Here is a 27,210-nt window from a genome sequence, read left to right on the forward strand (position 1 = left end):
AACTCCACACGGACTCTGTCTCCGCACGGACTCTAGATCCACACGGACTCTGGCTCCACACGGACTCTGTCTCCACATGGACTCTAGATCCACACGGGCTCTAGCTCCACACGGACTCTGTCTCCACACGGACTCTGTCTCCACACGGACTCTGTCTCCACACGGATACTGTCTCCACACGGACACTGTCTCCACACGGACTCCATCTCAACACGGACTCTGTATCCACATGGACTCTAGATACACACGGGCTCTGACTCCACACGGACTCTGAATCCACACGGACACTGTCTCCACACGAACTCTGTCTCCACACGGACTCTAACTCCACACGGACTCTGTCTCCGCATGGACTCTACATCCACACGGGCTCTAGCTCCACACGGACTCTGTGTCCACATGGACTCTGGCTCCACACGGACACTGTCTCCACACGGACTCCATCTCCACATGGACTCTAACTCCACACGGACACTGTCTTCTCACGGTTTCTGTTTCATCACGGACTCTGGCTCCACACGGACTCTGTCTCCACACGGACTTCATCTCCACGCGGACTCCGTCTCCACACAGACTCTGTCTCCACACGGACTCTAGCTCCACATGGACTCTGACTCCACACGGACTCTGAATCCACACGGACTCTGTCTCCACACGGACTCTGTCGCCTCACGGACTCTATCTCCGCACGGACTCTGAATCCACATGGACTCTATCTCCGCACGGACTCTGAATCCACACGGACTCTAACTCCACACGGACTCTGTCTCCACACGGACTCTGGCTCCGCACGGACACTGTCTCCACACGAACTCTGTCTCCGCATGGACTCTAGATCCACACGGACACTATCTCCACACGGACTCCATCTCCACACGGACTCTGTATCCACACGGACTCTGTCTCCACACGGACTCCATCTCCACACGGACTCTGTCTCCACATGGACTCTAGCTCCACACGGACTCTGTCTCCACACGGACTCCATCTCCACACGGACTCTGTATCCACACGGACTCTGTCTCCACACGGACTCCATCTCCACATGGACTCTGGTTCCACACGGACTCTGTCTCCGCATGGACTCTTGATCCACACGGGCTCTAGCTCCACACGGACTCCGTCTCCACATGGACTCCGTCTCCGCACGGACACTGTCTCCTCACGGACTCCGTCTGCACATGGACTCTAGCTCCACACGGACTCTGTCTCCACACGGACTCTGTCTCCACACGGACTCCATCTCCACACGGACTCTGTCTCCACATGGACTCTGTCTCCACACGGACTCTGTCTCCACATGGACTCCGTCTCCGCATGGACTCTGTCTCCACACGGACTCTGTCTCCGCATGGACTCTAGATCCACACCGGCTCTAGCTCCACATGGACTCTGTCTCCACACGGACTCTAGATCCACACGGACTCTGGCTCCACACGGACTCTGTCTCCGCATGGACTCTAGATCCACACGGACTCTAACTCCACACGATCTCAGCTCCACACGGACTCCATCTCCACACGGAATCTGTCTCCACACGGACTCTAGCTCCACACGGACTCTGGCTCCACACGGACTCTGGCTCCACACGGACTCTGTCTCCACACGGACTCTGGCTCCGCATGGACTCTGGCTCCACATGGACTCCATCTCCACATGGAATCTGTCTCCACACGGACTCTAGCTCCACACGGACTCTGGCTCCACACGGACTCTGGCTCCACACGGACTCAGTCTCCACACGGACTCTAGCTCCACACGGACTCTAACTCCACCCGGACTCTGTCTCCAGACGGACTCTGACTCCACATGGACTCTAACTCCACACAGACTCTGTCTCCACACGGATTCTGTTTCAACACGGATTCTGTTTCAACACGGACTCTAGCTCCACACGGACTCTGACTCCACATGGACTCTAACTCCACACGGACTCTGTCGCCACACGGACTATAAATCCACACGGACTCTGTCTCCACACGGACTCTGGCTGCACACGGACTCTAGATCCACACGGAATCTGGCTCCACACGGACTCTGTCTCCCCACGGAATCTAGATCCACACGGACTCTGTCTCCACACGGGCTCTGGCTCCACACGGACTCTGTCTCCACTCGGACTCTGAAACGACACGGACTCTGTCTCCACACGGACCCTAACTCCACACGGACTCTGTCTCCACAAGGACTCCATCTCCACACGGTCTCTGTCTCCACATGGACTCTAGCTCCACATGGAATCTGTCTCCACATGGACTCCAGCTCCACACGGAATCTGTCTCCACACGGACTCTAGCTCCACACGGACTCTGTCTCCACACGGACTCTATCTCCACATGGACTCTGACTCCACACGGACTCTGTCTCCACGTGGACTCTGGCTCCACACGGACACTGTCTCCACACGGACTCCGTCTCCACACAGACTCTGTCTCCACACGGACTCTAGCTCCACATGGACTCTATCTCCACACGGACTCTGTCTCCACACGGAATCTGGCTCCACAGGGACTCTGGCTCCGCACGGACTCTAGATCCACAGGGACTCTGTCTCCATATGGACTCCATCTCCACACGGACTCTGTCTCCACACAGACTCTGTCTCCACACGGACTCTAGGTCCACACGGACTCTGAATCCACACGTACTCTGTCTCCACACGGACCCTAACTCCACATGGACTCTGTCTCCACACGGACTCCGTATCCACACGGACTCTGTCTCCACACGGACTCCATCTCCACACGGACTCTGTCTCCACATGGACTCTGTCTCCACACGGACTCTGGCTCCGCACGGACTCTGTCTCCACACGAACTCTGTCTCCACACGGAATCTAACTCCACACGGACTCTGTCTCCACACGGACTCTGGCTCCGCACGGACTCTGTCTCCACACGAGCTCTGTCTCCACACGGACTCTGTCTCCGCATGGACTCTAGATCCACACGGGCTCTAGCTCCACATGGACTCTGTCTCCACACGGACTCTAGATCCACACGGACTCTGGCTCCACACGGACTCTGTCTCCGCATGGACTCTAGATCCACACGGACTCTAACTCCACACGGTCTCAGCTCCACACGGACTCCATCTCCACACGGAATCTGTCTCCACACGGACTCTAGCTCCACACGGACTCTGGCTCCACACGGACTCTGGCTCCACACGGACTCTGGCTCCACACGGACTCTGTCTCCACACGGACTCTGGCTCCACACGGACTCTGGCTCCACACGGACTCTGGCTCCACATGGACTCCATCTCCACATGGAATCTGTCTCCACACGGACTCTAGCTCCACACGGACTCTGGCTCCACACGGGCTCTGGCTCCACACGGACTCAGTCTCCACACGGACTCTAGCTCCACACGGACTCTAACTCCACCCGGACTCTGTCTCCAGACGGACTCTGACTCCACATGGACTCTAACTCCACACAGACTCTGTCTCCACACGGATTCTGTTTCAACACGGATTCTGTTTCAACACGGACTCTAGCTCCACACGGACTCTGTCGCCACACGGACTATAAATCCACACGGACTCTGTCTCCACACGGACTCTGGCTCCACACGGACTCTAGATCCACACGGAATCTGGCTCCACACGGACTCTGTCTCCCCACGGAATCTAGATCCACACGGACTCTGTCTCCACACGGGCTCTGGCTCCACACGGACTCTGTCTCCACTCGGACTCTGAAACGACACGGACTCTGTCTCCACATGGACCCTAACTCCACACGGACTCTGTCTCCACAAGGACTCCATCTCCACACGGACTCTGTCTCCACACGGACTCTAGCTCCACACGGACTCTGTCTCCACATGGACTCCAGCTCCACACGGAATCTGTCTCCACACGGACTCTAGCTCCACACGGACTCTGTCTCCACACGGACTCTATCTCCACATGGACTCTGACTCCACATGGACTCTAGCTCCACATGGAATCTGTCTCCACAAGGACTCCATCTCCACACGGACTCTGTCTCCACATGGACTCTAGCTCCACATGGAATCTGTCTCCACATGGACTCCAGCTCCACACGGAATCTGTCTCCACACGGACTCTAGCTCCACACGGACTCTGTCTCCACACGGACTCTATCTCCACATGGACTCTGACTCCACACGGACTCTGTCTCCACGTGGACTCTGGCTCCACACGGACACTGTCTCCACACGGACTCCGTCTCCACACAGACTCTGTCTCCACACGGACCCTAGCTCCACACGGACTCTATCTCCACACGGACTCTGTCTCCACACGGAATCTGGCTCCACACGGACTCTGGCTCCGCACGTACTCTAGATCCACAGGGACTCTGTCTCCATATGGACTCCATCTCCACACGGACTCTGTCTCCACACAGACTCTGTCTCCACACGGACTCTAGGTCCACACGGACTCTGAATCCACACGTACTCTGTCTCCACACGGACCCTAACTCCACATGGACTCTGTCTCCACACGGACTCCGTATCCACACGGACTCTGTCTCCACACGGACTCCATCTCCACACGGACTCTGTCTCCACATGGACTCTGTCTCCACACGGACTCTGGCTCCGCACGGACTCTGTCTCCACACGAACTCTGTCTCCACACGGAATCTAACTCCACACGGACTCTATCTCCACACGGACTCTGTCTCCACACGGACTCTGGCTCCGCACGGACTCTGTCTCCACACGAACTCTGTCTCCACACGGAATCTAACTCCACACGGACTCTGTCTCCACACGGACTCTGGCTCCGCACGGACTCTGTCTCCGCACGGACTCTGTCTCCACACGGACTCTAACTCCACACGGACTCTGTCTCCGCACGGACTCTAGATCCACACGGACTCTGGCTCCACACGGACTCTGTCTCCACATGGACTCTAGATCCACACGGGCTCTAGCTCCACATGGACTCTGTCTCCACACGGACTCTGTCTCCACACGGACTCTGTCTCCACACGGACTCTGTCTCCACACGGATACTGTCTCCACACGGACACTGTCTCCACACGGACTCCATCTCAACACGGACTCTGTGTCCACATGGACTCTGGCTCCACACGGACACTGTCTCCACACGGACTCCATCTCCACATGGACTCTAACTCCACACGGACACTGTCTTCTCACGGTTTCTGTTTCATCACGGACTCTGGCTCCACACGGACTCTGTCACCACACGGACTTCATCTCCACGCGGACTCCGTCTCCACACAGACTCTGTCTCCACACGGACTCTAGCTCCACATGGACTCTGACTCCACACGGACTCTGAATCCACACGGACTCTGTCTCCACACGGACTCTGTCGCCTCACGGACTCTATCTCCGCACGGACTCTGAATCCACACGGACTCTATCTCCGCACAGACTCTGAATCCACACGGACTCTAACTCCACATGGACTCTGTCTCCACACGGACTCTGGCTCCGCACGGACACTGTCTCCACACGAACTCTGTCTCCGCATGGACTCTAGATCCACACGGGCTCTGTCTCCGCATGGACTCTACATCCACACGGGCTCTAGCTCCACACGGACTCTGTCTCCACATGGACTCTGGCTCCACACGGACACTGTCTCCACACGGACTCCATCTCCACATGGACTCTGTCTCCACACGGACTCTGTCTCCACACGGACTCCATCTCCACATGGACTCTGTCTCCACACGGACTCTGGCTCCGCACGGACTCTGTCTCCACACGAACTCTGTCTCCACACGGAATCTAACTCCACACGGACTCTGTCTCCACACGGACTCTGGCTCCGCACGGACTCTGTCTCCGCACGGACTCTGTCTCCACACGGACTCTAACTCCACACGGACTCTGTCTCCGCACGGACTCTAGATCCACACGGACTCTGGCTCCACACGGACTCTGTCTCCACACGGACTCTAACTCCACACGGACTCTGTCTCCGCACGGACTCTAGATCCACACGGACTCTGGCTCCACACGGACTCTGTCTCCACATGGACTCTAGATCCACACGGGCTCTAGCTCCACACGGACTCTGTCTCCACACGGACTCTGTCTCCACACGGACTCTGTCTCCACACGGATACTGTCTCCACACGGACACTGTCTCCACACGGACTCCATCTCAACACGGACTCTGTATCCACATGGACTCTAGATACACACGGGCTCTGACTCCACACGGACTCTGAATCCACACGGACACTGTCTCCACACGAACTCTGTCTCCACACGGACTCTAACTCCACACGGACTCTGTCTCCGCATGGACTCTACATCCACACGGGCTCTAGCTCCACACGGACTCTGTGTCCACATGGACTCTGGCTCCACACGGACACTGTCTCCACACGGACTCCATCTCCACATGGACTCTAACTCCACACGGACACTGTCTTCTCACGGTTTCTGTTTCATCACGGACTCTGGCTCCACACGGACTCTGTCTCCACACGGACTTCATCTCCACGCGGACTCCGTCTCCACACAGACTCTGTCTCCACACGGACTCTAGCTCCACATGGACTCTGACTCCACACGGACTCTGAATCCACACGGACTCTGTCTCCACACGGACTCTGTCGCCTCACGGACTCTATCTCCGCACGGACTCTGAATCCACATGGACTCTATCTCCGCACGGACTCTGAATCCACACGGACTCTAACTCCACACGGACTCTGTCTCCACACGGACTCTGGCTCCGCACGGACACTGTCTCCACACGAACTCTGTCTCCGCATGGACTCTAGATCCACACGGGCTCTGTCTCCGCATGGACTCTACATCCACACGGGCTCTAGCTCCACACGGACTCTGTCTCCACATGGACTCTGGCTCCACACGGACACTGTCTCCACACGGACTCCATCTCCACATGGACTCTGTCTCCACACGGACTCTGTCTCCACACGGACTCTAGCTCCACACGGACTCTATCTCCACACAGACTCTGTCTCCACACGGACTCTGGCTCCGCACAGACTCTGTCTGCACACGGACTCTGTCTCCACACGGACTCTGGCTCCACACGGACTCTGTCTCCGCACGGACTCTGGCTCCACACGGACTCTGTCTCCGCATGGACTCTAGACCCACACGGGCTCTAGCTCCACATGGACACTGTCTCCACATGGACTCCGCCTCCACACGGACTCGGGCTCCACACCGATTCTGTCTCCACATGCACTCTGTCTCCACCGGACTCTGGCTCCACACGGACTCTGCCTCCGCACGGACTCTGTATCCACATGGACTCTGGCTCCACACGGACACTGTCTCCACACGAGCTTTGTCTCCACACGGACTCTGTCTCCACATGGACTCTGGCTCCACACGGACTCTAACTCCACACGGACTCTGTCTCCACACGGACTCTGTCTCCACACGGACTCTGGCTCCACACGGACTCTGTCTCCGCATGGACTCTTGATCCACACGGGCTCTAGCTCCACATGGACTCTGTCTCCACACGGACACTGTCTCCTCACGGACTCCGTCTCCACATGGACTCTAGCTCCACATGGACTCTGTCTCCACACGGACTCCACCTCCACACGGAATCTGTCTCCACACGGACTCTGTCTCCACACGGACTCTGTCTCCGCATGGACTCTAGATCCACACGGGCTGTAGCTCCACATGGACTCTGTCTGCACACGGACTCTAGATCCACACGGACTCTGGCTCCACACGGACTCTGTCTCCGCATGGACTCTAGATCCACACGGACTCTAACTCCACACGGTCTCAGCTGCACACGGACTCCATCTCCACACGAAATCTGTCTCCACACGGACTCTAGCTCCACACGGACTCTGGCTCCACATGGACTCTGGCTCCACACGGACTCTGTCTCCACACGGACTCTAGATCCACACGGACTCTGGCTCCACACGGACTCTGTCTCCGCATGGACTCTAGATCCACACGGACTCTAACTCCACACGGTCTCAGCTCCACACGAACTCCATCTCCACACGGAATCTGTCTCCACACGGACTCTAGCTCCACACGGACTCTGGCTCCACACGGACTCTGGCTCCGCACGGACTCTGTCTCCACACGAACTCTGTCTCCACACGGAATCTAACTCCACACGGACTCTGTCTCCACACGGACTCTGGCTCCGCACGGACTCTGTCTCCGCACGGACTCTGTCTCCACACGGACTCTAACTCCACACGGACTCTGTCTCCGCACGGACTCTAGATCCACACGGACTCTGGCTCCACACGGACTCTGTCTCCACACGGACTCTGACTCCACACGGACACTGACTCCACACGGACTCCATCTCCACACGGACTCCGTCTCCACACGGACTCTGTCTCCACACGGTCTCTGTCTCCACACGGACTCTGTCTCCACATGGACCCTAACTTCACACGTGCAATGATATCAGCAAATAGAGATGGTATTTGCCTGTTTGATTATGATGCCTTACCAGCATGTTTGCATGTATTGATTGCTTGTGCCTGACCAGCAGAGGTCATGTGACAGAGACAAGCAGTTTCGTTTGGTTTCAGTTTCGTTCTAGATGCCTCACCAGCCTGATGTCTCCTGTAAATGCTGTTAAAAAGAGTTGAACAGACTTTAGATTAAAAGACATTCTCTTTCATAAATGTCTCATCATTGAACCCACAAAGAAATCAATACATGGTGTCAGAAGTGATTGAAAGAGATGAAGAGAAAAAATCTGAAGTTATATCAGCTCTCCACAAATTAGCAAGCCAAAAGAGAACATCGTTGCTTACCATTGGAGAATAGCTAACGAAGTGAAAAAATGGAAGGTTTACACCCACCGGCGATGCTTCAGTTGACAGGTAATGTGGCTGAAAATTGGAGGAGATTCAAACAACGTTTGGAGTTGTATTTATCAGCAATCGGAGCTGACGAGAAAGGTGATAAAATGAAAGCGTCACTGTTCTTACATGTCGTGGGTGGTGAAGTGCTGGAGGTGTATAATAACTTCACATTCGCTGCTGATGGAGACAAAATGAAGCTAGATAAAATAATGGAACAGTTTGAGGCCTACTGCATACCTAAACATAACGTGACGTTTGAGAGGCACAGATTTTTCACATGTGTACAGAAAACGGGTGAGACTATTGATCAGTATGTGACTGAACTGAGAAACAGAAGCAAATCATGTGAATTTGGGGGACTGACAGACTCGCTGATAAAAGACAGACTGGTGTGTGTTATTCCAGATAATGGTCTAAGGGAAAGACTGCTAAGAGAGCAAGATCTAGACCTGGGAAAAGCCATAGCACTGTGTAGGGCTACAGAGACTGTGAAGTTGCAGGCAAAGGAGCTGTTCAGTGACAGTAGCTGCAAAGTCGATGCAGTGAGTAAGAACGGACACAAACCGTTTAACAAAAAGAGCGCCAATGTGAAAAAAGAGGCGTGGCCAGCGAACGAAAATGAAAGGGACAATCGAAAGTCATGTAGTCGATGCGGTACACAGCATCCACCAAAAAAGTGTCCAGCATATGGTAAAACATGCAATAGTTGCAACAAAAGCAACCATTATGCCTGTTGCTGTAAGAACCAAGTGCAACAAAGCAAGGTCCATACAGTAGATGAAAGTGAGATAGAAGAGTTCTATGTAGATGTTGTGTCTGAAAACAAAAAAGAAGAAAGAGACTGGATGTTGACACTAAAAGTGAATGACATACACATTCCATTTAAATTGGATACTGGAGCACAAGTTAATGTGATATCAGAGACTGATTTTAAGAAAATTAGACCCAGACCAAAGATACATGGAATCAAAGTGAAAGTGACAGGACACTCAGGTACTGAAATACCAGTGAAAGGAAGATGCATTGTCAAAGTAACACACAAGGACAGAGAGCACACGCTAGCATTAATCGTGGTGCCAAAGGATGTGCAAGCCATACTAGGTTTAAAAGCCTGTGAGAGACTGAACCTGGTAAAGAGAGTCCTCGTTGTGGAAAGCGAAGGAGAGACAGTCTATGATGAACTCATGAAAGAGTACAAAGACTTATTTAAGGGTCTAGGCTGCATTCCAGGAGAACACACGATCAGAGTAGATAAAAGTATGACACCGGTCATACATCCATGCAGAAAAGTTCCGTTTGCTCTTCAAAAGCAACTGAAGGCAGAGTTGGACAGGATGGAAAGCCTGAACGTGATTCGGAAGATAGATGAGCCAACTGAATGGGTGAGTTCCCTCGTCGTTGTGGACAAAAAGAATGGAAAGCTCAGAATTTGCCTGGATCCAAGAGATCTAAACAGAGCAATAAAGAGAGAGCACTTCAAGCTTCCTACACGTGAGGAAATCATGGCACAGTTAGCAAATGCAAAGTATTTCAGCAAGTTAGATGCATCATCAGGATTTTGGCAGATGTAGCTGGACGAGGCAAGTTCAAGACTGTGCACGTTCAACACTCCATTTGGCAGATACAGATTCCTAAGGTTACCATTTGGCATTGCCTCAGCTCCTGAAGTGTATCACAAAACTATCCATATGATCTATGAGCACCTGGAGGGAGTTGATACATCAATGGATGACATCATAGTATGGGGAACCACGAGAACTGAGCATGACGAGAGACTGAAAAAAGTGCTGGAAGCAACAAGGAAAACAAACCCGAAGCTGAATAGAGAGAAATGCCAGCTCGGGGTGACAGAACTGACATTCGTGGGAGATATCCTTAGCAGTGAGGGCATCAGACCAGATCCCAGAAAGGTGTCCGCCATTGAGAATATGCCAAAGCCACAATGCAAAAAGGACGTGCAGAGGTTTAATGGAATGATCAACTACATGGGGAAATTCATATCCAACCTCTCAGAAAAGATGGCGCCACTGAGAAGACTAAGTGAAAAGAACATAGAATGGGAATGGAATCATGAGCATGAGAAGTCATGGAGTGATCCAAAGAAACTGCTCACAGAGGAACCAGTTCTGAGGTTTTATGACCCAGCGAGACCCATCAAGATATCATCAGATGCATCACAGAGTGGGCTCGGTGCCGTTCTTCTGCAAAAATATGACTACTGGCAACCTATTGCATATGCATCGCACTCAATGACAGACGCGGAGACGCGATATGCTCAAATAGAAAAGGAGCTGCTCAGCATCACATACGCCTGTGAAAGATTTCACCAGTTTGTGGCAGGACAAGCAATCAGTGTAGAGACTGACCATAAGCCCTTGATTGCATTGTTCCAAAAGCCACTAAATAGCTGTCCGCTTAGAATACAAAGAATGATGATCAGGCTGCAACGCTATACACTGAATGTTGCGTACACACCGGGTAAGCTGATGTATACAGCAGGCACGTTGTCCAGAGCTGTAGACCCAAGTGAGCCCGCAAACACCACAATGGATGAAAAAGTGAACGCCTACGTGGACATGATCACAAGTGCACTGCCCATAGCAGATGCAAAGATGGAGCTCATAAAGACTGAGACAAACAAAGATGAAACAATGAGACGACTGAGGAAAAGCATCTTGGATGGATGGCCCAACATGAAGCAAGCCTGCTCACCTGACATAGCAGAGTACTGGAACTGCAGGGCAGAACTATCAGTGGTCGAAGACATCATCTACAAAGGAAGTAAAATAGTTATCCCAAAGAGTCTGAGAAAAGAGATGCTAAAAAGGATCCATGGAGGACATCTGGGAATCGAAAAGTGTAAGAAAAGAGCACGAGAGGTGATGTACTGGCCACGAATCAACCAAGATGTGACAAATGAGGTGTCAAACTGCACAATATGCCTGAAATATCGAGCAAGCAATCCGGTAGAACCACTAAAGCCACACCCAGCGCCAGACAGACCTTACCAGAAGGTAGGCGCTGACCTATTCGTATGTCAAGGGAAGGACTATCTTGTAGTCACAGACTATTACTCCCTGTATCCAGAGGTTTGTAGACTGTACACCACCACTGCAGATGCTGTGATAACATGTATGAAAGCCATATTCTCCAGACATGGCGTGGCAAGCGAGGTCTTCACAGACAACGGACCCCAGTTTTACAATGCAAGTTTCCGACACTTTGCCAAAGAGTGGGACTTTGTCCACACAACGTCAAGTCCTCACTTTCCACAGTCCAATGGACTAGTGGAAAAATCGGTCCAGACAGTGAAAAGACTGATGTACAAGGCAAAAGACAGTGGAACTGACTTCTACCAGAGCATGCTTGTATACCGCACAACGCCGCTCGAGTGTGGTATGTCACCAGCCCAACTCCTGATGGGACGTCGGCTAAGGTCAAACCTACCCATCCCGGAGAACCTCCTGAAAACAAAAGAGGGGGAGAAATTGAGGAAGTTCAAAGAACAACAGAAAGAAAAGCAAAAGTACTACTATGACAGAGGAACACAAAACCTACCTGAACTCCACACTGGTGACCAAGTAAGGTTGAAAGACAAAACAAACACATGGACTCAGAAGGGAACTGTCCTGAGTGAAGTTCAACCAAGATCATACACCATTCAGACAGATGAGGGTGCTGTTCTGAGAAGAAATCATCGAGATCTTCTCATGGGACTAGCCACAGCAGGTCAAGAGACTGATACTGTTGAACAACCTGATCACACAGCTGAGAAACCATCATCTGAGGCAACAACTCAGATTCAACGACAATCAATCAGAAAATCCTCAAGACATGTGAAGCCTCCTGAGAGACTCATTGAGCAAATTTAAGGACTATTGTTATAGAAGGAAGTAGTGTTATCTTATTCTTTCTTCAAGTTCTAGTGTATTGACATATTTCATGTGAACACACAAAGCAAGGTTAAAAAACCTTGATCATGATAATGATAATGTAAGTTCATTAAGTGTTACAGTTAAAATGCAGATTAATACAAAGAAAACATGTTGTTAGTTAAAAGTAAAATACTTTTGTTTTAAGAAAAGGAGATGTAATGATATCAGCAAATAGAGATGGTATTTGCCTGTTTGATTATGATGCCTTACCAGCATGTTTGCATGTATTGATTGCTTGTGCCTGACCAGCAGAGGTCATGTGACAGAGACAAGCAGTTTGGTTTGGTTTCAGTTTCGTTCTAGATGCATCACTAGCCTGATGTCTCCTGTAAATGCTGTTAAAAAGAGTTGAACAGACTTTAGATTAAAAGACATTGGCCTAGAAATTCAGTTAGGGGCGCCCAGCTCGCCTGGGCGCTGGAATTACCGCTGCGCACGGAGCCACTTGCGCCAGCGGGATATTCAGTTTCAGCGCCCCAAGTGGAAGCCGGCCGCTAAACAAGGGTTTCCGCGCCCCACTTGGGGCGCTGAAACTGAATATCGGCGTGCAAAGTGCCGCAGCGCCACCCGCTGCGGCACGGCAGCCTGCGGTAATGCAGGCCTTCCTCCCACTCTTAAGGGGGAGGTGCCTGCAACAGCGCGATCCCCGCTCACGAGTGCCGGCAAATGAGCCCGGCACCAAGGAGAAGTGCCAACAGCCGGCAATGCCACGGGGAGCGGGTGTAGGAGGCCGGGGACGGAGGTGCGGGCAGGCGGCCGCCGAAAAAGCGGCCGGCCGCACCCCCACTTTAACTCGCCCCACTACCGGCACAGGTAGGCCCCTGTGTACCGGTCGCTGTTTGCGGCCGGCGCGGAGGAGGCGGCAGCAACCAAATATGGCCAGCGGGGCGATAGCGGGGCGCTGCGCACACCGATGACGTCATCGGTGGCGGCGCAGCGCTACAGGCTAACACCGCCATTAGCGCCCCGCTAAATATCGCGGTAGGTTTGGACAGTGGCGCAAAAGCCCTCTTTGGGCGCAAACTGGTGGCGCAGGCCACTGAATTTCTAGGCCAATCTCTTTCATAAATGTCTCATCATTGAACCCACAAAGAAATCAATACAACACGGATTCTGTCTCCACACGGACTCTGTCTCCACACGGACTCTGTCTCCACACGGACTCTGTCTCCACACGGACTCCATCTCCACACGGATTCTGTCTCCACACGGACTCTAACTCCACATGGACTCTGGCTCCACACGGACTCTGGCTCCACACGGACTCTGTCTCCATACGGTCTCTGTCTCCACACGGCCTCTAACTCCACACGGACTCTGGCTCCACACGGACTCTGTCTCCACATGGACTCTAACTCCACACGGACTCTGGCTCCACACGGACTCTGTCACCACACGGACTCAAACGCCACACGGACTCTGTCACCACACGGACTCAAACGCCACACGGACTCTGTCTCCACACGGACTCTGTCTCCACATGGACTCTGACTCCACACGGACTCTCTCTCCACACGGACTCTAGCTCCACATGGACTCTGACTCCACATGGACTCTGTCTCCACACGGACTCTAGCTCCACACGGACTCTGTCTCCACACGGACTCTGTCTCCACACGGACTCTGTCTCCACACGGACACTGTCTCCACATGGACTCTGTCTCCACACGGACTCTGGCTCCACACGGACTCTAGCTCCAACGCCAGGATTTTGGGTGCTGGCACAGGGCGACTGACTGCTCGTGTAGGGCCAGCAGTTTTGTTTGAGGGGTGGGCAGGAGGGAAGAAGGGAGAAGGAAGGGGTAAAATGGGCGGAAGGCTACTAAGTCATGAAAATGTTGGCCCAGAAATTCGGGTCGGAGGCTTCCCGCGGGTGCAAGCCTCCGACCTGCACTGACCTAGTGCGCCAGCCGTTGAGCTGTGGGCCAGCGTGGGATTCTGATCCTGGGCCTCCTCCAACTGCCGGCGCGCAGTGCTTGCGCATCCTAGGGGTGCAGTTAGTTCGAAGCGTCCCCTGGGATCACGTTGGCCACGGAGAGCCAATGGTAGCAGGCAATTTTTATTCATTCATAAATTTGAGGTAGAGCTGTCAAACCTATAAATACACTGGGGGAGAAATTCGGTATCGCCCTGTTTGAGGCGCCGTTATCGGCCGTGCGCAAAATTTAGCGCCTGGCACTAATTATCGCCTCCGACTGCAAAGTTGGTTTTTATCGTCCCTGGAGGTGATTGGAGCGGTAAATCAGATGCTACACACCTCTTTTAAGGTGCTATGGCTGAGGAGCGAGGCGTTACCTCAGAGCGCGGGCGCAGCACAGGTGCTGTCAGTTAGCGATTGAACACAGACACACTGGCGCTGGACAGTTCTTAAAGGGGAGGGTCGATCTTGCTCTCCAGCCACACCCTGCTCATTGGAGCCTTGAATCTCGGCCTGGACAGACCTGTGCCTAAATCTTCCAGCCAAGGACTATGGAGAGGGCCAGGGAGCGAGCACAGCGCTTCAGCGAGCGAGCCTTGGTGGCTCTGGTTGGCGCGGTGGAGCGCAGAAGATTTATACTGTACCCAGAGAGTGGCAGGAGGCCTTTGCCACGCGAGTACAGAAGAGTGTGGAGGGAGGTGGCTCAGAGAGCCTCCTCAAGCAGCATGGTGCCTAGGGCCCATATCCAATGTAGGAAAAAGTTCAACGACCTCACTCGGGTCGTCAGGGTGAGTGGTTTTTTTCAAAACCTCTCCATCCCTCCATCTCAACCTCACTCTATGGCCAGAGGGTCTTAAAAGCCACAATACCCAACACTCATCCAACACCTGTGGCCCTTTCATCAAACACACATACACATTCCACACTTTGCATACAGTAAGGGCTATTCAACTATAGGAGGCACATCAGGCAAGACCATGGCTGCATAGTAGATGCATTGCTGATCATCTTCCAACATTCGATGAAATCTGGAACAGTACCCATGGATTGGAGGGTAGCTAATGTTACCCCACTATTCAGAAAAGGTAGTAGAGAGAAAACGGGGAATTACAGACCGGTAAGCCTGACATCGGTAGTGGGGAAAATGCTAGAGTCCATTATAAAAGATGTAATAGCAGAGCACTTGGGAAACAGTGACAGGATCGGACAAAGTCAACATGGATTTACAAAAGGTAAATCGTGCTTGACTAATCTACTGGAATTTTTTGAGGATGTAACTGGTAAAATAGATAAGGGAGAACCAGTAGATGTGGTGTATTTGGACTTTCAAAAGGCTTTTGATAAGGTCCCGCATAAGAGATTAGCGTGTAAAGTTAAGGCACATGGGATTGGGGGCAAGGTATTGACTTGGATAGAAAACTGGTTGGCAGACAGAAAGCAAAGAGTTGGAATAAACGGGTCTTTTTCCGAGTGGTAGGCAGTGACTAGTGGGGTACCGCAGGGATCGGCCCTTGGATCCCAGCTATTCAAAATATATATTAGTGATCTAGACAAGGGAACTAAATGTAATATCTCCAAGTTTGCAGAGGATACAAAGTTGGGTGGGCGTGTGTGCTGTGAGGAGGATGCCGAGAAACTCCAGGATGATTTGGACAGGTTGGGTGATTGGGCAAAAGCATGGTAGATGCAATATAATGTGGATAATTGCGAGGTTATCCACTTTGGTGTCAAAAACAGGAAGACAGATTATTATCTGAATGGCAATAGATTGGGAGAAGGGGAAGCGCAGTGAGACCTGGGTGTCTTTGTGCACCAGTCGCTGAAGGCAAGCATGCAGGTGCAGCAGGCGGTTAAGAAGGCAAATGGTATGTTGGCCTTCATAGAGAGAGGGTTTGAGTACAGGAACAAGGATGTCTTGCTGCAGTTGTACAGGGCCTTGGTGAGACCACATCTTGAGCATTGTGTGCAGTTTTGGTCGCCTTATCTGAGGAAGGATGTTCTTGCCATGGAAGGAGTTCAACGAAGATTCACCAGGCTGATAGCTGGGATGGCAGGAATGACATATGAGGAGTCGATTGGGCTTATACTCGCTGGAGTTTAGAAGAATGAGAGGGGATCTTATTGAAACTTATAAAATTCTAACAGGACTAGACAGATTAGATGCAGGAAGGATGTTCCCGATGGCGGGGGATTCCAGAACAAGGGGTCACAGTCTAAGGATAAGGAGTAAGACATTTAGGACAGAGATGAGGAGGAATTTCTTCACCCAGAGAGTGGTGAAGCTGTGGAATTCTCTACCACAGAAGGCAGTAGAGGCCAATTCATTAAATATATTCAAGAAGGAGTTGGATATATTTCTTAAGTTTAATGGGATCAAGGGATATGGGGAGAAAGCAGGGACCGGGTACTGAATTTGGATGATCAGCCATGATCGCATTGAATGGCGGTGCAGGCTCGAGGGGCCGAATGGCCTACTCCTGCTTCTATCTTCTATGTTTCTATACAATAAGGGCTATTCAACTATGGGAGGCACATCAGGCAAGACCATGGTTGTATATTTACTCAGACGCCGCCCTTTTTCTTGCAGGCCAAGCTATCTCATATTAGGAGACATCAGCAACGGACGGGTGGAGGGCGGCCTCAGCTGCAACCCCTCAGCGATCTTGACGAGCTCGTCCACAGGATTGTGGCAAGCCAGGTGATCGGTCCCGTCGCCACTGGAGACGACGACCCCGTTCTGGACAACAATGGTAAGGTCATCACCTTCTTGTCCTCTCTCCTTCCACTTGTTCCTCACAACACCAGCCTTTGACACTTTCAATCCAAATTACTAAATCGCTGCACTCATTCCTCCCTTACTGCCCCCCTGTCCTCACGCTAAAGCCACTCTTGTACCTCCCTGCTTTCAGATGGTGATTCACCAGGTGAGGAGATGGGCCCTCAAGCTGCCAGTGGGACTGAAACTGAAGGTGAGGAGGAAGAGGAAGCCGGAGTATCAGCGCCACCCTCTCCCGAGGAAGCCCATGCCCACACTGGGAACACACCTTCCCTGGAGGGGATCAGAGGGGAAGGGTCTGATGAGGGTGAAGCTCCAGCACCCAGTGGGCTGCAGCAATGCGATGGGGGTAGGGAAGCTCGGGGGCCTTCTCCCCGGACCAAGAGTATGCCATCGAGTCCTACTGCACTGGACGCAGAGGAGGAGCGGGTCCTCGCTGAAATGAGCGCCCAGGCAGAGCACAGGCACACTGAGCTCATGGGTGCACTGGGAAAGGTGCCCGAATGCATTGAATCACTTTCAAGGAGTGTGCAGCACTTCGCTGTAGCACAGGCGGATGCCACGCAAATGCTTAGTGCTGCAATGCAGTCACTGGCTGCTATGAGCCCATCTCAGACCGCTCTCATGCAGACTCAGATTGAGGCCACGCAAGCACTGACTGCTGCCATCCTCGCTGGTTCGGAAACATTTCCCCGGGGCTCTCACCGCGCTGCAGCAGGCCAGCAATCTGTGCTCCAGCAGATTGCTGCGGATGCTGAAGTGTTGCCCCATGGGAGTGCCAGTGTGTCGGTCGAGCAGGGAGTTGCTGTCCTCTCTCAAGATGACAGCATTCCTGCTGCCACCACTGTCACTTGACAGACTGCTGCCACCCATGCAGAGTTGGTGCAGTCTGCAGCCGGGCCCTCCAGGCCCAGAGCTTGTCGAGGCCGTACTTCAAGGGCATCTGCAGTCTCAGGTTGTGACAATCAGCAGCCTTCCACCAGCCTTGCTGCAGCCACTGGGGTCCCATTACGGAAGAGCTGCAGGGTGGGAAGCGGGGAAGTGCGCAAGGGAAGGAGATCATCCTCGAAGGGCAAAAAGTAGGAGGTGTGACAAAATGTTGTTCATTGTTTTATTAAAGGCCGAGGTTCGTGGTCAAATTGTTTTAACTGTTTTAGGCATGTCTCAAGGTTGTGAGAGCCAGTTATGTTAATTACTTTTTTTTTTGTTTTTTTCTATTAGTTTTTCCTGCGGAAATGAGACACACATTGTAAAATAAATAAGTTTTTGTATTCAAAATGTACATGTTTGGTCTTTGCAATCATTGTTGCCTTGACCGGCTTAGGGGTTGCGGGTTGGTTTCATTCAGGTTGTTTGAATGGCAGAAGCCATTTCCTCAGAAGAGGCCTAGAAGCGACTTGCTATGAGTCTTTGACGGACGGCCCTTCCACTTTGTACATTGTGTGCCTCTCTCCCGCCTTGGTGCTGCTGATCATCATCCTCCTCATCTTCCTCCTTCTCTTCCTCCTCCTCCTCTGCTGGTGCTCCAATGCCTGGTGGCATTGGCTGGGTCCTGAGGATTGCAAGGTTATGCAGCATGCAGCACACAAGAACGAAGTGGGAGGCTCGCTCAGGCGAGTACTGAAGGGCTCCTCCAGAATGGTCCAGACAGCGGAACCGTTGCTTGAGCACGCCGATTGTGTGCTCAACGATGTTACTGGTACCTTGATGGCTCTCATTGTATCGCAGCTCAGCAGAGGTGCTGGGCATACGGAGCGGTGCCATCAGCCAGGTGCACAGAGGATATCCCTTGTCCCCGAGAAGCCAACCACCTGGTGATGCGGTGCCTGGAAAAAGTCTGCCACAGAAGTCTGGCACAGGATGAAGGCATCATGCCTGCTGCCAGGAAAGTGGGCATTGACAGCGAGTATCAGCCGTCTGTGGTCACAGACCAACTGAACGTTTAAGGAATGGAAGCCCTTTCAGTTGTGGAAATCCTCGGCATTCTCATGAAACGCACGCAAAGCCACATGCGTGCAGTCAATGGCGCCCTGCACCATGGGGAGTCCCGCTATCATCGCAAAGCCCGTTGCGCGTTCTTGCTGCTTGTCTGGGGTCATGGGGAAGGAGATGTACTCTCGTCTCCTTTTAAAGAGGGCATTTGTGACCTGACGGATGCAGCAATGCACCGCAAACTGGGAGATATTGGCGATGTCCCCAGTAGCTGATTGAAATGAGCCGGTGGCATAAAAGTTGAGAGCTACTGTTATCTTCACTGCCACCAACAGAGACGTCCAGCTCCTCAGTTGAGGCTGCAGATCTGGCTGAAGCAGGTGGCAGAGCTCAGTGACCACCTCCTTGCTGAAGCGCAGCCTTCGCAAACACTGCTCCTCAGACATATTAATGTAGGAGAACTGTTGGCGAAATACACTGGGAGGATAAGGTCTCCTGTACCGAGGCCTGTTGGCCCTCCTCCATCTGGCCATGATTGCCACTCTCTCTCTGCGTCTCTGTGCCCTCCGAATGTGATGGAGAAGGACGACGTTCCCATCCATTGCAGCCCCCATAGTATCTGGGCAATCAAAGTTATGAAGGTCAAAAACCAAAGTACCTGCAAAGTTATGGTCAGAAGCCAAAACTACCTCAGACAGCGTTGACTCAATGCAGAAGTCTCTCTTTCTCTCTTTGTCTCTCTCAAAATCTCTCTCTCTCTCTCTCAGAATGAGTAGTGCAAAAATGGCTACCACACAAAAGCCAGGAAAAGGCCCCCTTTAAATAGCGCCCCCCCCCCCCAGCCCCACAGTGACTGGGAAGCGTTCCAGTCTACCTGTCCTTGGTTGCGCCAGGCGGAAAGGAGGGGGCGCCACTCAGTTTCCGTTCCAGGGCATCACAAGGGCGTTGCACTCTCGAATGACGTCAAGATCTGCGTGTGCAGGAGATCGGGCGGTATTGTTTAGCGCCGCCGCAAAATGTCTAGTTAATTTCGCGAGCAGCGCAAACATCGCCGCTCCCAGGCGCTAGTTGCTTTGCGCCCCATTAGCGCCCTCTTAAGGCGCTAACGGGAGGCGCAACCAATTGAATTTTTCCCCCTAACTGCTGAAGACTTACCTTCCCGGAGAAACTTGTAAAAAAAACTTACGTTCGATGCGCACGTGCTGCCTCTCCGGCGCACGCGTTCCACCTGTCAACCCCTTCCTTTAAGGGAACGAAAGTTCTAGTTTCCCGTGCATGCACGAAAATGGCACTTTCGTTGGGCCTACGCGTGAGTACCCTGCGCGTACTCACCCGTGGGGACCCGAATTTCTAGGCCGTTATCTTTTAAAGGGCCTCCTCTTCATATCTATTTTGTTGCATTGTTGCCGAAGCATCTCCAAGCAACCTTTTTGGATTGTAATAAAGCAAATGGCCTCCATCTTAGATGTGGGTTACCACAGTGTTTGGAGCAAACTAATAGGGAAAAGTCTCACAGATGTTTTCTGTCCTTTCAGCAAGTCTGCACGGAATATGAAACATCCCATCGTGAAATAGAATTTTAATTCTGTCAGCATGACTGAGTGTACAGTGCTTTCATCCACCTATCCAAACTAATCTTCAATATTGACAAAACTTCTGCCTCGACCACTCACCCTTGAAGTGAATTCCACAGATTAATAACTCTCTGTGTGAAGAGGTTTCTCTTGCCCTCTGTTCTTAACTGCTTGCATTTAATCTTGTATTTCAGAACAGGCTGGGGCTTTTTTCTCTAGAAGAGAGATGGCTGAGGAGTGACCTAATCGAGTTCTTTCCAATTATGAAGGGGTTTGTTAGGGTAGACGTAGAGGAGGTGTTTCCACTTGTGGGGGAATCCAAAGATAGGGGCCATAAATATAAGACAGTCACTAATAAATCCAATAGGGAATTCAGGAGAAACATCTTTACTCAGAGAGTGGTGAGAATGTGGAACTCGCTCCCACAGGGAGTGGTTGAGGCGAAGAGCAGAGATGCATTTAAGGAGCAGCTAGATAAACACACGAGGGAAAAAGGAATCAAAGGATATGTTGATGGGGTGAGATGAAGTAAGGTGGGAGGAGGCTCGTGTGGAGCATAAACACCGGCTCGGACCAGTTGGGCTGAAGAGTCTGTTTTTGTGCTGCGCATTCTATGTAATTCTATGTAAAAGTGGCTTTTTTTTTTATGTACAAGACTATTCAACCATGGGATTCATCATAACAGAGATCGCCCTAACTCACTATTTGCACATCTGTGTTGTCCAGCAGGGTTCACTGGAATGCAATAGTGGCAATCCTGGCTGATTTCCCCTCTATCTGTAAGTTTATTCACTTCCCTGTCTCTCGGTTTTCATATACTGAGTGGAGTAATGATTTTCAAACAAATTCAATCAGTCTCACAACACTCTTTATTTACAATTCTTAATACAATTGGCAGCATAATATTACAACACAGTTGCCTTAACTTTAATGGATTAGATACGTACAACCTTTGAATGGGCTGCACAGCGCTCAGAACAATGAGGTGATCAATCTCTTTGCTCACAAAGGTTCTTCCCGACGTCTATCGTCTTAGATGGTCTGTTTCCTCACCATTGGCTCACCCCAAAGTAGCTAATTTTATCTTCTTTTATCCTTCCTTAGTGGTATGGACAGCACGTGATCGCTGGCACCATTGTCGTCTTCAACCTTTCAGTGGTCACCCCTCCTGATAGGTTACCTTCACTTGTGCGGCAGGCTTTTTCCAGTAACTGTTACCCATCTCTTTATGAGCGGTATCTCTGCTAATCCTGACACGCCACATGCTTACACACTCAAGATTTCAATGGTTTGGACAGTCCTGGTTGACCACAGTTCATAAACAAGTCCAGAGTACATCGCGCAGTTCTGCTGACACACACAAGTCTTCGAACGATATGTCAAATGACCGCCTCTTTCCAAGAAATGTCAAACAGTTGTCTCATAATCCTTCACCCTTAACCTAGGGAGACTGAGACCAGTTGGAAACACCTACTGGTGTCCCAATCAGGCTGATTGTCTGGGAATTAAGACCCCAGTAAAATCAGTTCAATTCTTTTGGGCTGTTAGTCTTCATACTCAAGGCAGGTTTTGTTTGGATCATTGCTTTGATTAAATAATCCTAATGAATGCTGTAATAGTGCTTTTAGTGATCTGTCCTTTTCCTTTTCTGCTCACTGGGCTTCAATCCTTTCAATTCTTTTCCAGGCAGATCCGCGATACGTCATTTCACAATCACATAGAACATCAAAGCCGGGGAAAGATTCTCTTTTGATTGAACAAGTCTTCAGCCCTCACGTGTACCCCAATTCCATGAAATCCCATATGAAAAACAATCCACTGTACACGGACCTCCGACTGACAGAGGCTTTGGAGCAAAAGCGGCCCCAGCCATCATGGACCATAGAGGAATACAACAGGAATGCCAGTGAGAAGGTAAAGTTAGCAGCTTTGGATATTCAGGTGAGGCCTAGTTTCAGTATCTTCACTCTTTTACTTCGAGTGCGTGGTGCTGGCTTTTAAGCTTCTTTTATATTCTTTTTAAGTCGGACTCGGGGAGAAGTCGTCCTGCAGCAGACTGGTAGACCCGGGTCAAAAGGGATGTAAAAAGCTTAGGAACACAGGAGCAGGAGGAGGCCATTCAACCCCTCGAGCCTGTTCCACCATTCAATGAGATCATGACTGATCTGTATCTTAACTCCATCAACCCACCTTGGTTCCATATCCCTTAATACCTTTGTCTACCAAATATCTATCAATCTCAGTTTTGACATTTTCAATTGATACCCAGTCTCAACAGCTTTTTGGGGTTGTTATGTAAAGTTTAAAAAGAAGGGCTTGTATTTATATAGCACCCTTCACCATCTCAGGACGTCCCAAAGCACTTTACACTCAATGAAGTACTTTTGAAGTGTAGTCACTGTTGTAATGTATGAAACACCTCAGCCAATTGCACACAGCAAGCTCCCACAAACAGCAGCATGATAATGACCAGATAATCTGTTTTTGTGATGTTGATTGAGGGATAACTATAGGCCAGGACACCTCCGCTGCTCTTCCTTGAAATAGTGCCATGGGATCTTTTACGTCCACCTGAGAGAGCAAACGGGGCCTCGGTTTAACATCTCATCCGAAAAACGGCACCTCCGACAGTGCAGCACTCCCTCAGTACTACTGCACTGGAGTGTCAGCCTAGATTTTGTGCTCAAGTCTCTGGAGTGGGACTTAAACCCACGGGTTTCTGACTCAGAGGTGAGGGTGCTACCCACTGAGCCATGGCTCACACTGGGTCATTAATGTCATTAAGCAGTCCATGGAAACCAGATTTAACAGCAAAACACCACTGCACTGGCTCACAGTTGCTTAGCTCTTGGGATCTGAATTTAAAGGCCCTTTAATTTATCTTTGAAATGACTGATCCTCACTTTTTCCATTCGCTGTTGTTTTAATATAATGCTGATTGGAACATTCAGCCTTCTTACTCAACCTCTATTCTGCCTCATTTACATCTATCTGGAACTTTATAAATCACTGGTTAGGCCTCAGCTGGAGTATTGTGGACAATTCTGGGCTCCACACTTCAGGAAAGATGTAAAGGCCTGAGAAAGGGGACAGAGGAGGTTTACCAGGATGTTACCAGGGATGAGGGACTTCAGTTCTGAGGAGAGGTTGGACAAGTTCGGACTGTTCTCTTTGGAACAGAGAAGGTGAAGAGGCGACCGAATCGAGGTTTACAGGATGGTGAGAGCTTTCGATAGAGTAGAGACAGAAAAACTATTCCCTCTGGTGAGTGAATCAATAACCAGGGGCCATAGATTCAAAATCACTGGCAAAAGATCGTGAGGGGAGATGAGGAGAAATGTTTTCACTCGGAGAGTTCTGGGGATCGGGAACGCTCAACCTGTAAAGGTGGTGGGAGCTGTTGTGTATGTAATACTAGCTGGGGGAGCCCGGCGGTGCCGAGGCTTTTTGAGGGCATGTTGTTGTTGGAAGAGAGAGAGGGAGCAACTGGGGGGAAGAGAGAGAGGGAAGGAGAGAGCGAGAGAGGGACTGAGAGAGAGGGAAGGAAGGAGAGAGAGAGAGAGAGAGAGAGAGAGAGGGACTGAGAGAGAGGGAAGGAGAGAGAGAGAGGGAAGGAAGGAGAGAGAGAGAGAGAGAGAGAGAGAGAGAGAGGGGGAAGGAGAGAGAGAGAGAGAGATGGAAGGAAAGAGAGAGAGATTGGGAGTGTGAGAGAGAGATTGGGAGTGTGAGAGAGAGAGATTGGGAGTGAGAGAGAGAGAGATTGGGAGTGAGAGAGAGAGATTGGGAGTGAGAGAGAGAGAGATTGGGAGTGTGAGAGAGAGAGATTGGGAGTGTGAGAGAGAGATTGGGAGTGTGAGAGAGAGAGAGAGAGACTGGGAGTGTGAGAGAGAGAGAGATTGGGAGTAAGAGAGAGAGAGAGATTGGGAGTTTGAGAGAGAGAGATTGGGAGTGTGAGAGAGAGAGAGAGAGAGAGAGATTATTAAATCAATGTATCTGAAAAACAAATGCGGGGTCAAAATTGGAGACAAACGCACCGATTTCTTCACCCAGAGAAGAGGCGTCCGGCAGGGCTGCAATTTGAGCCCGACCCTGTTCAACATATACATAAATGAATTAGCAGACATGCTGGAGCAAAGCGAGTCACCAGGTCTCCGTCTCCTGGATGGAGAAGTGAAATCCCTGTTCTATGCGGACGACCTGGTTCTGCTGTCTCCCACAGAACAGGGATTACAGCAACAACTAGACCTACTCGACAAATACTGCCAAAATTGGGCTCTAACAGTAAATCTAAAGAAAACCAACATCATGATTTTTCAAAAAAGGCCCAGATGTCAGGAAAACAAATACCAGTTTACCCTCAGTGATACCACTATAGGACACACTATGAGCTACACCTACCTTGGTCTAACTATTACAGCATCAGGGAGCTTCAGCATAGCAGTGAATGCACTAAAAGAAAAAGCCCGAAGAGCCCTATATGCAATAAAAAGAAAATTCTACAACATCCAAATCCCAATCAAAATCTGGCTCAAAATATTTGACAGCATAATCCTGCCCATTGCACTGTACGGTAGTGAAGTATGGGGCGCGCTAAATCACCAAAGCTACACTAAATGGGAAAAACACACAATAGAAGCCCTACATGCAGAATTCTGCTGAAGCATCCTTCGCACCCAAAGAAAAACGCCAACAAATGCATGCAGAGCCGAACTAGGCAGATACCCACTGATAATAAACATCCAAAAACGAGCACTAAACTTCCTAAATCACCTCAAATCTAGCTCCCCAGACACCCTTCATTTCAAAGCCTTTCAGACCCAAGAGCTAAACCCAGAAAAGAGTCCCCTGAGTCAGCTGCTACTGAAACTAAGTACTCAGCCGGACCCTGACCAGCCCCAGACCAACACAGCCGTCCAAACACCAATCCGAGTGAACCAAATCATTAAAAAATGCAAAGAAACCTACCTGGAACATTGGAACAAAATAACCGAAAGCCAAAGCAGATTAGAATGTTACCGGGCCCTAAAAAGAGAATATAAACTGGCAGACTACCTCACGACCATCAGAGACACAAAACAGAGACAGACCCTCACCAGGTACAGACTAAGCGACCACCAACTGGAAATTGAAAAAGGCAGATACAAGAAATCCTGGCAGCCTAGAGAGAATAGAATATGCGATCAATGTCTGGCTGGCGAGGTTGAAACAGAAATGCATTTCCTCCTAAAATGCGAAAAATTCAACACATCAAGAAACATATTATTCAACAAGCTAAGCCAAACAACCCCAGATTTCAAGGAATTGGATGATCTGTCAAAATTGAGATTAGTCTTAGGAGAAGGAGACAGACCATACCTTGGGGCCAAATATGTAACAACATGTCACAACCTGAGGACTGTTTAAAATTAAGACTGTTTAAAATTAATATTGAACGTACCAAATGAAGTACAAAGACTGTTTAAAATTAATATTGTTTAAAAGTAATATTGTATGTACCCAACAAATGTCAAATCGATTGACACCTACAGAATGTTAGAAAACTGTACCTTTTTGCAATGTAAGCTTTGGCAATATGGTTCTCTGTAAACTTTCATGCCAATAAAGCATTTGAATTGAATTGAATTGAATTGAGATCGGGAGTGAGAGAGAGATTGGAAGTGTGAGAGAGAGAGAGATTGGGAGTGTGAGAGAGAGAGAGATTGGGAGTGTGAGAGAGAGATTGGGAGTGTGAGAGAGAGAGACTGGGAGTGAGAGAGAGAGAGAGAGAGAGATTGGGAGTGTGAGAGAGTGAGAGATTGGGAGAGAGAGAGATTGGGAGTGTGAGAGAGAGAGAGATTCTGGGAGTGAGAGAGAGAGATTGGTAGTGTGAGAGAGAGAGAGGTTCGGACTGTGAGAGAGAGTGATTGGGAGTGTGAGAGAGAGAGAGATTGGGAGTGTCAGAGAGAGAGATTGGGAGTGTGAGAGAGAGAGATTGGGAGTGTGAGAGAGAGAGATTGGGAGTGTGAGAGAGAGAGATTGGGAGTGTGAGAGAGAGAGATTGGGACTGTGAGAGAAAGAGAGATTGGGAGTGTGAGAGAGAGAGAGATTCGGACTGTGAGAGAGAGAGATTGGGAGTGAGAGAGAGATTGGGAGTGAGAGAGAGAGATTGGGAGTGTGAGAGAGAGAGATTGGGGGAGAGAGAGGAGAGAGACTGGGGAGAGAGAGAGAGAATGGGGGAGAGAGAGAGAGAGAGCTGAGGGGGAGAGAGAGAGAGGCTGAGGGGGAGAGAGAG

General features: G+C 50.7%; 1 protein-coding gene across 1 annotated transcript in view; it reads left to right on the forward strand.

Annotated features, from left to right (window-relative positions):
• Positions 1-23,002, forward strand: part of minar1 (membrane integral NOTCH2 associated receptor 1) — a 303,291-nt gene extending 280,289 nt beyond the window's left edge. Inside the window, exons 2-3 of the mRNA XM_085968972.1 lie at positions 22,626-22,880; positions 22,964-23,002. Of these exons, the coding sequence (XP_085825098.1) occupies positions 22,626-22,880; positions 22,964-23,002 (294 nt within the window). The remainder of the gene's footprint in view (positions 1-22,625; positions 22,881-22,963) is intronic.
• The last annotated feature ends 4,208 nt before the right edge of the window (positions 23,003-27,210 follow it).

Source organism: Somniosus microcephalus, chromosome 27 (assembly GCF_052327205.1).
Source record: "Somniosus microcephalus isolate GS21.2 chromosome 27, FLI_Smic_1.0, whole genome shotgun sequence".
NCBI lineage: Eukaryota > Metazoa > Chordata > Chondrichthyes > Squaliformes > Somniosidae > Somniosus > Somniosus microcephalus.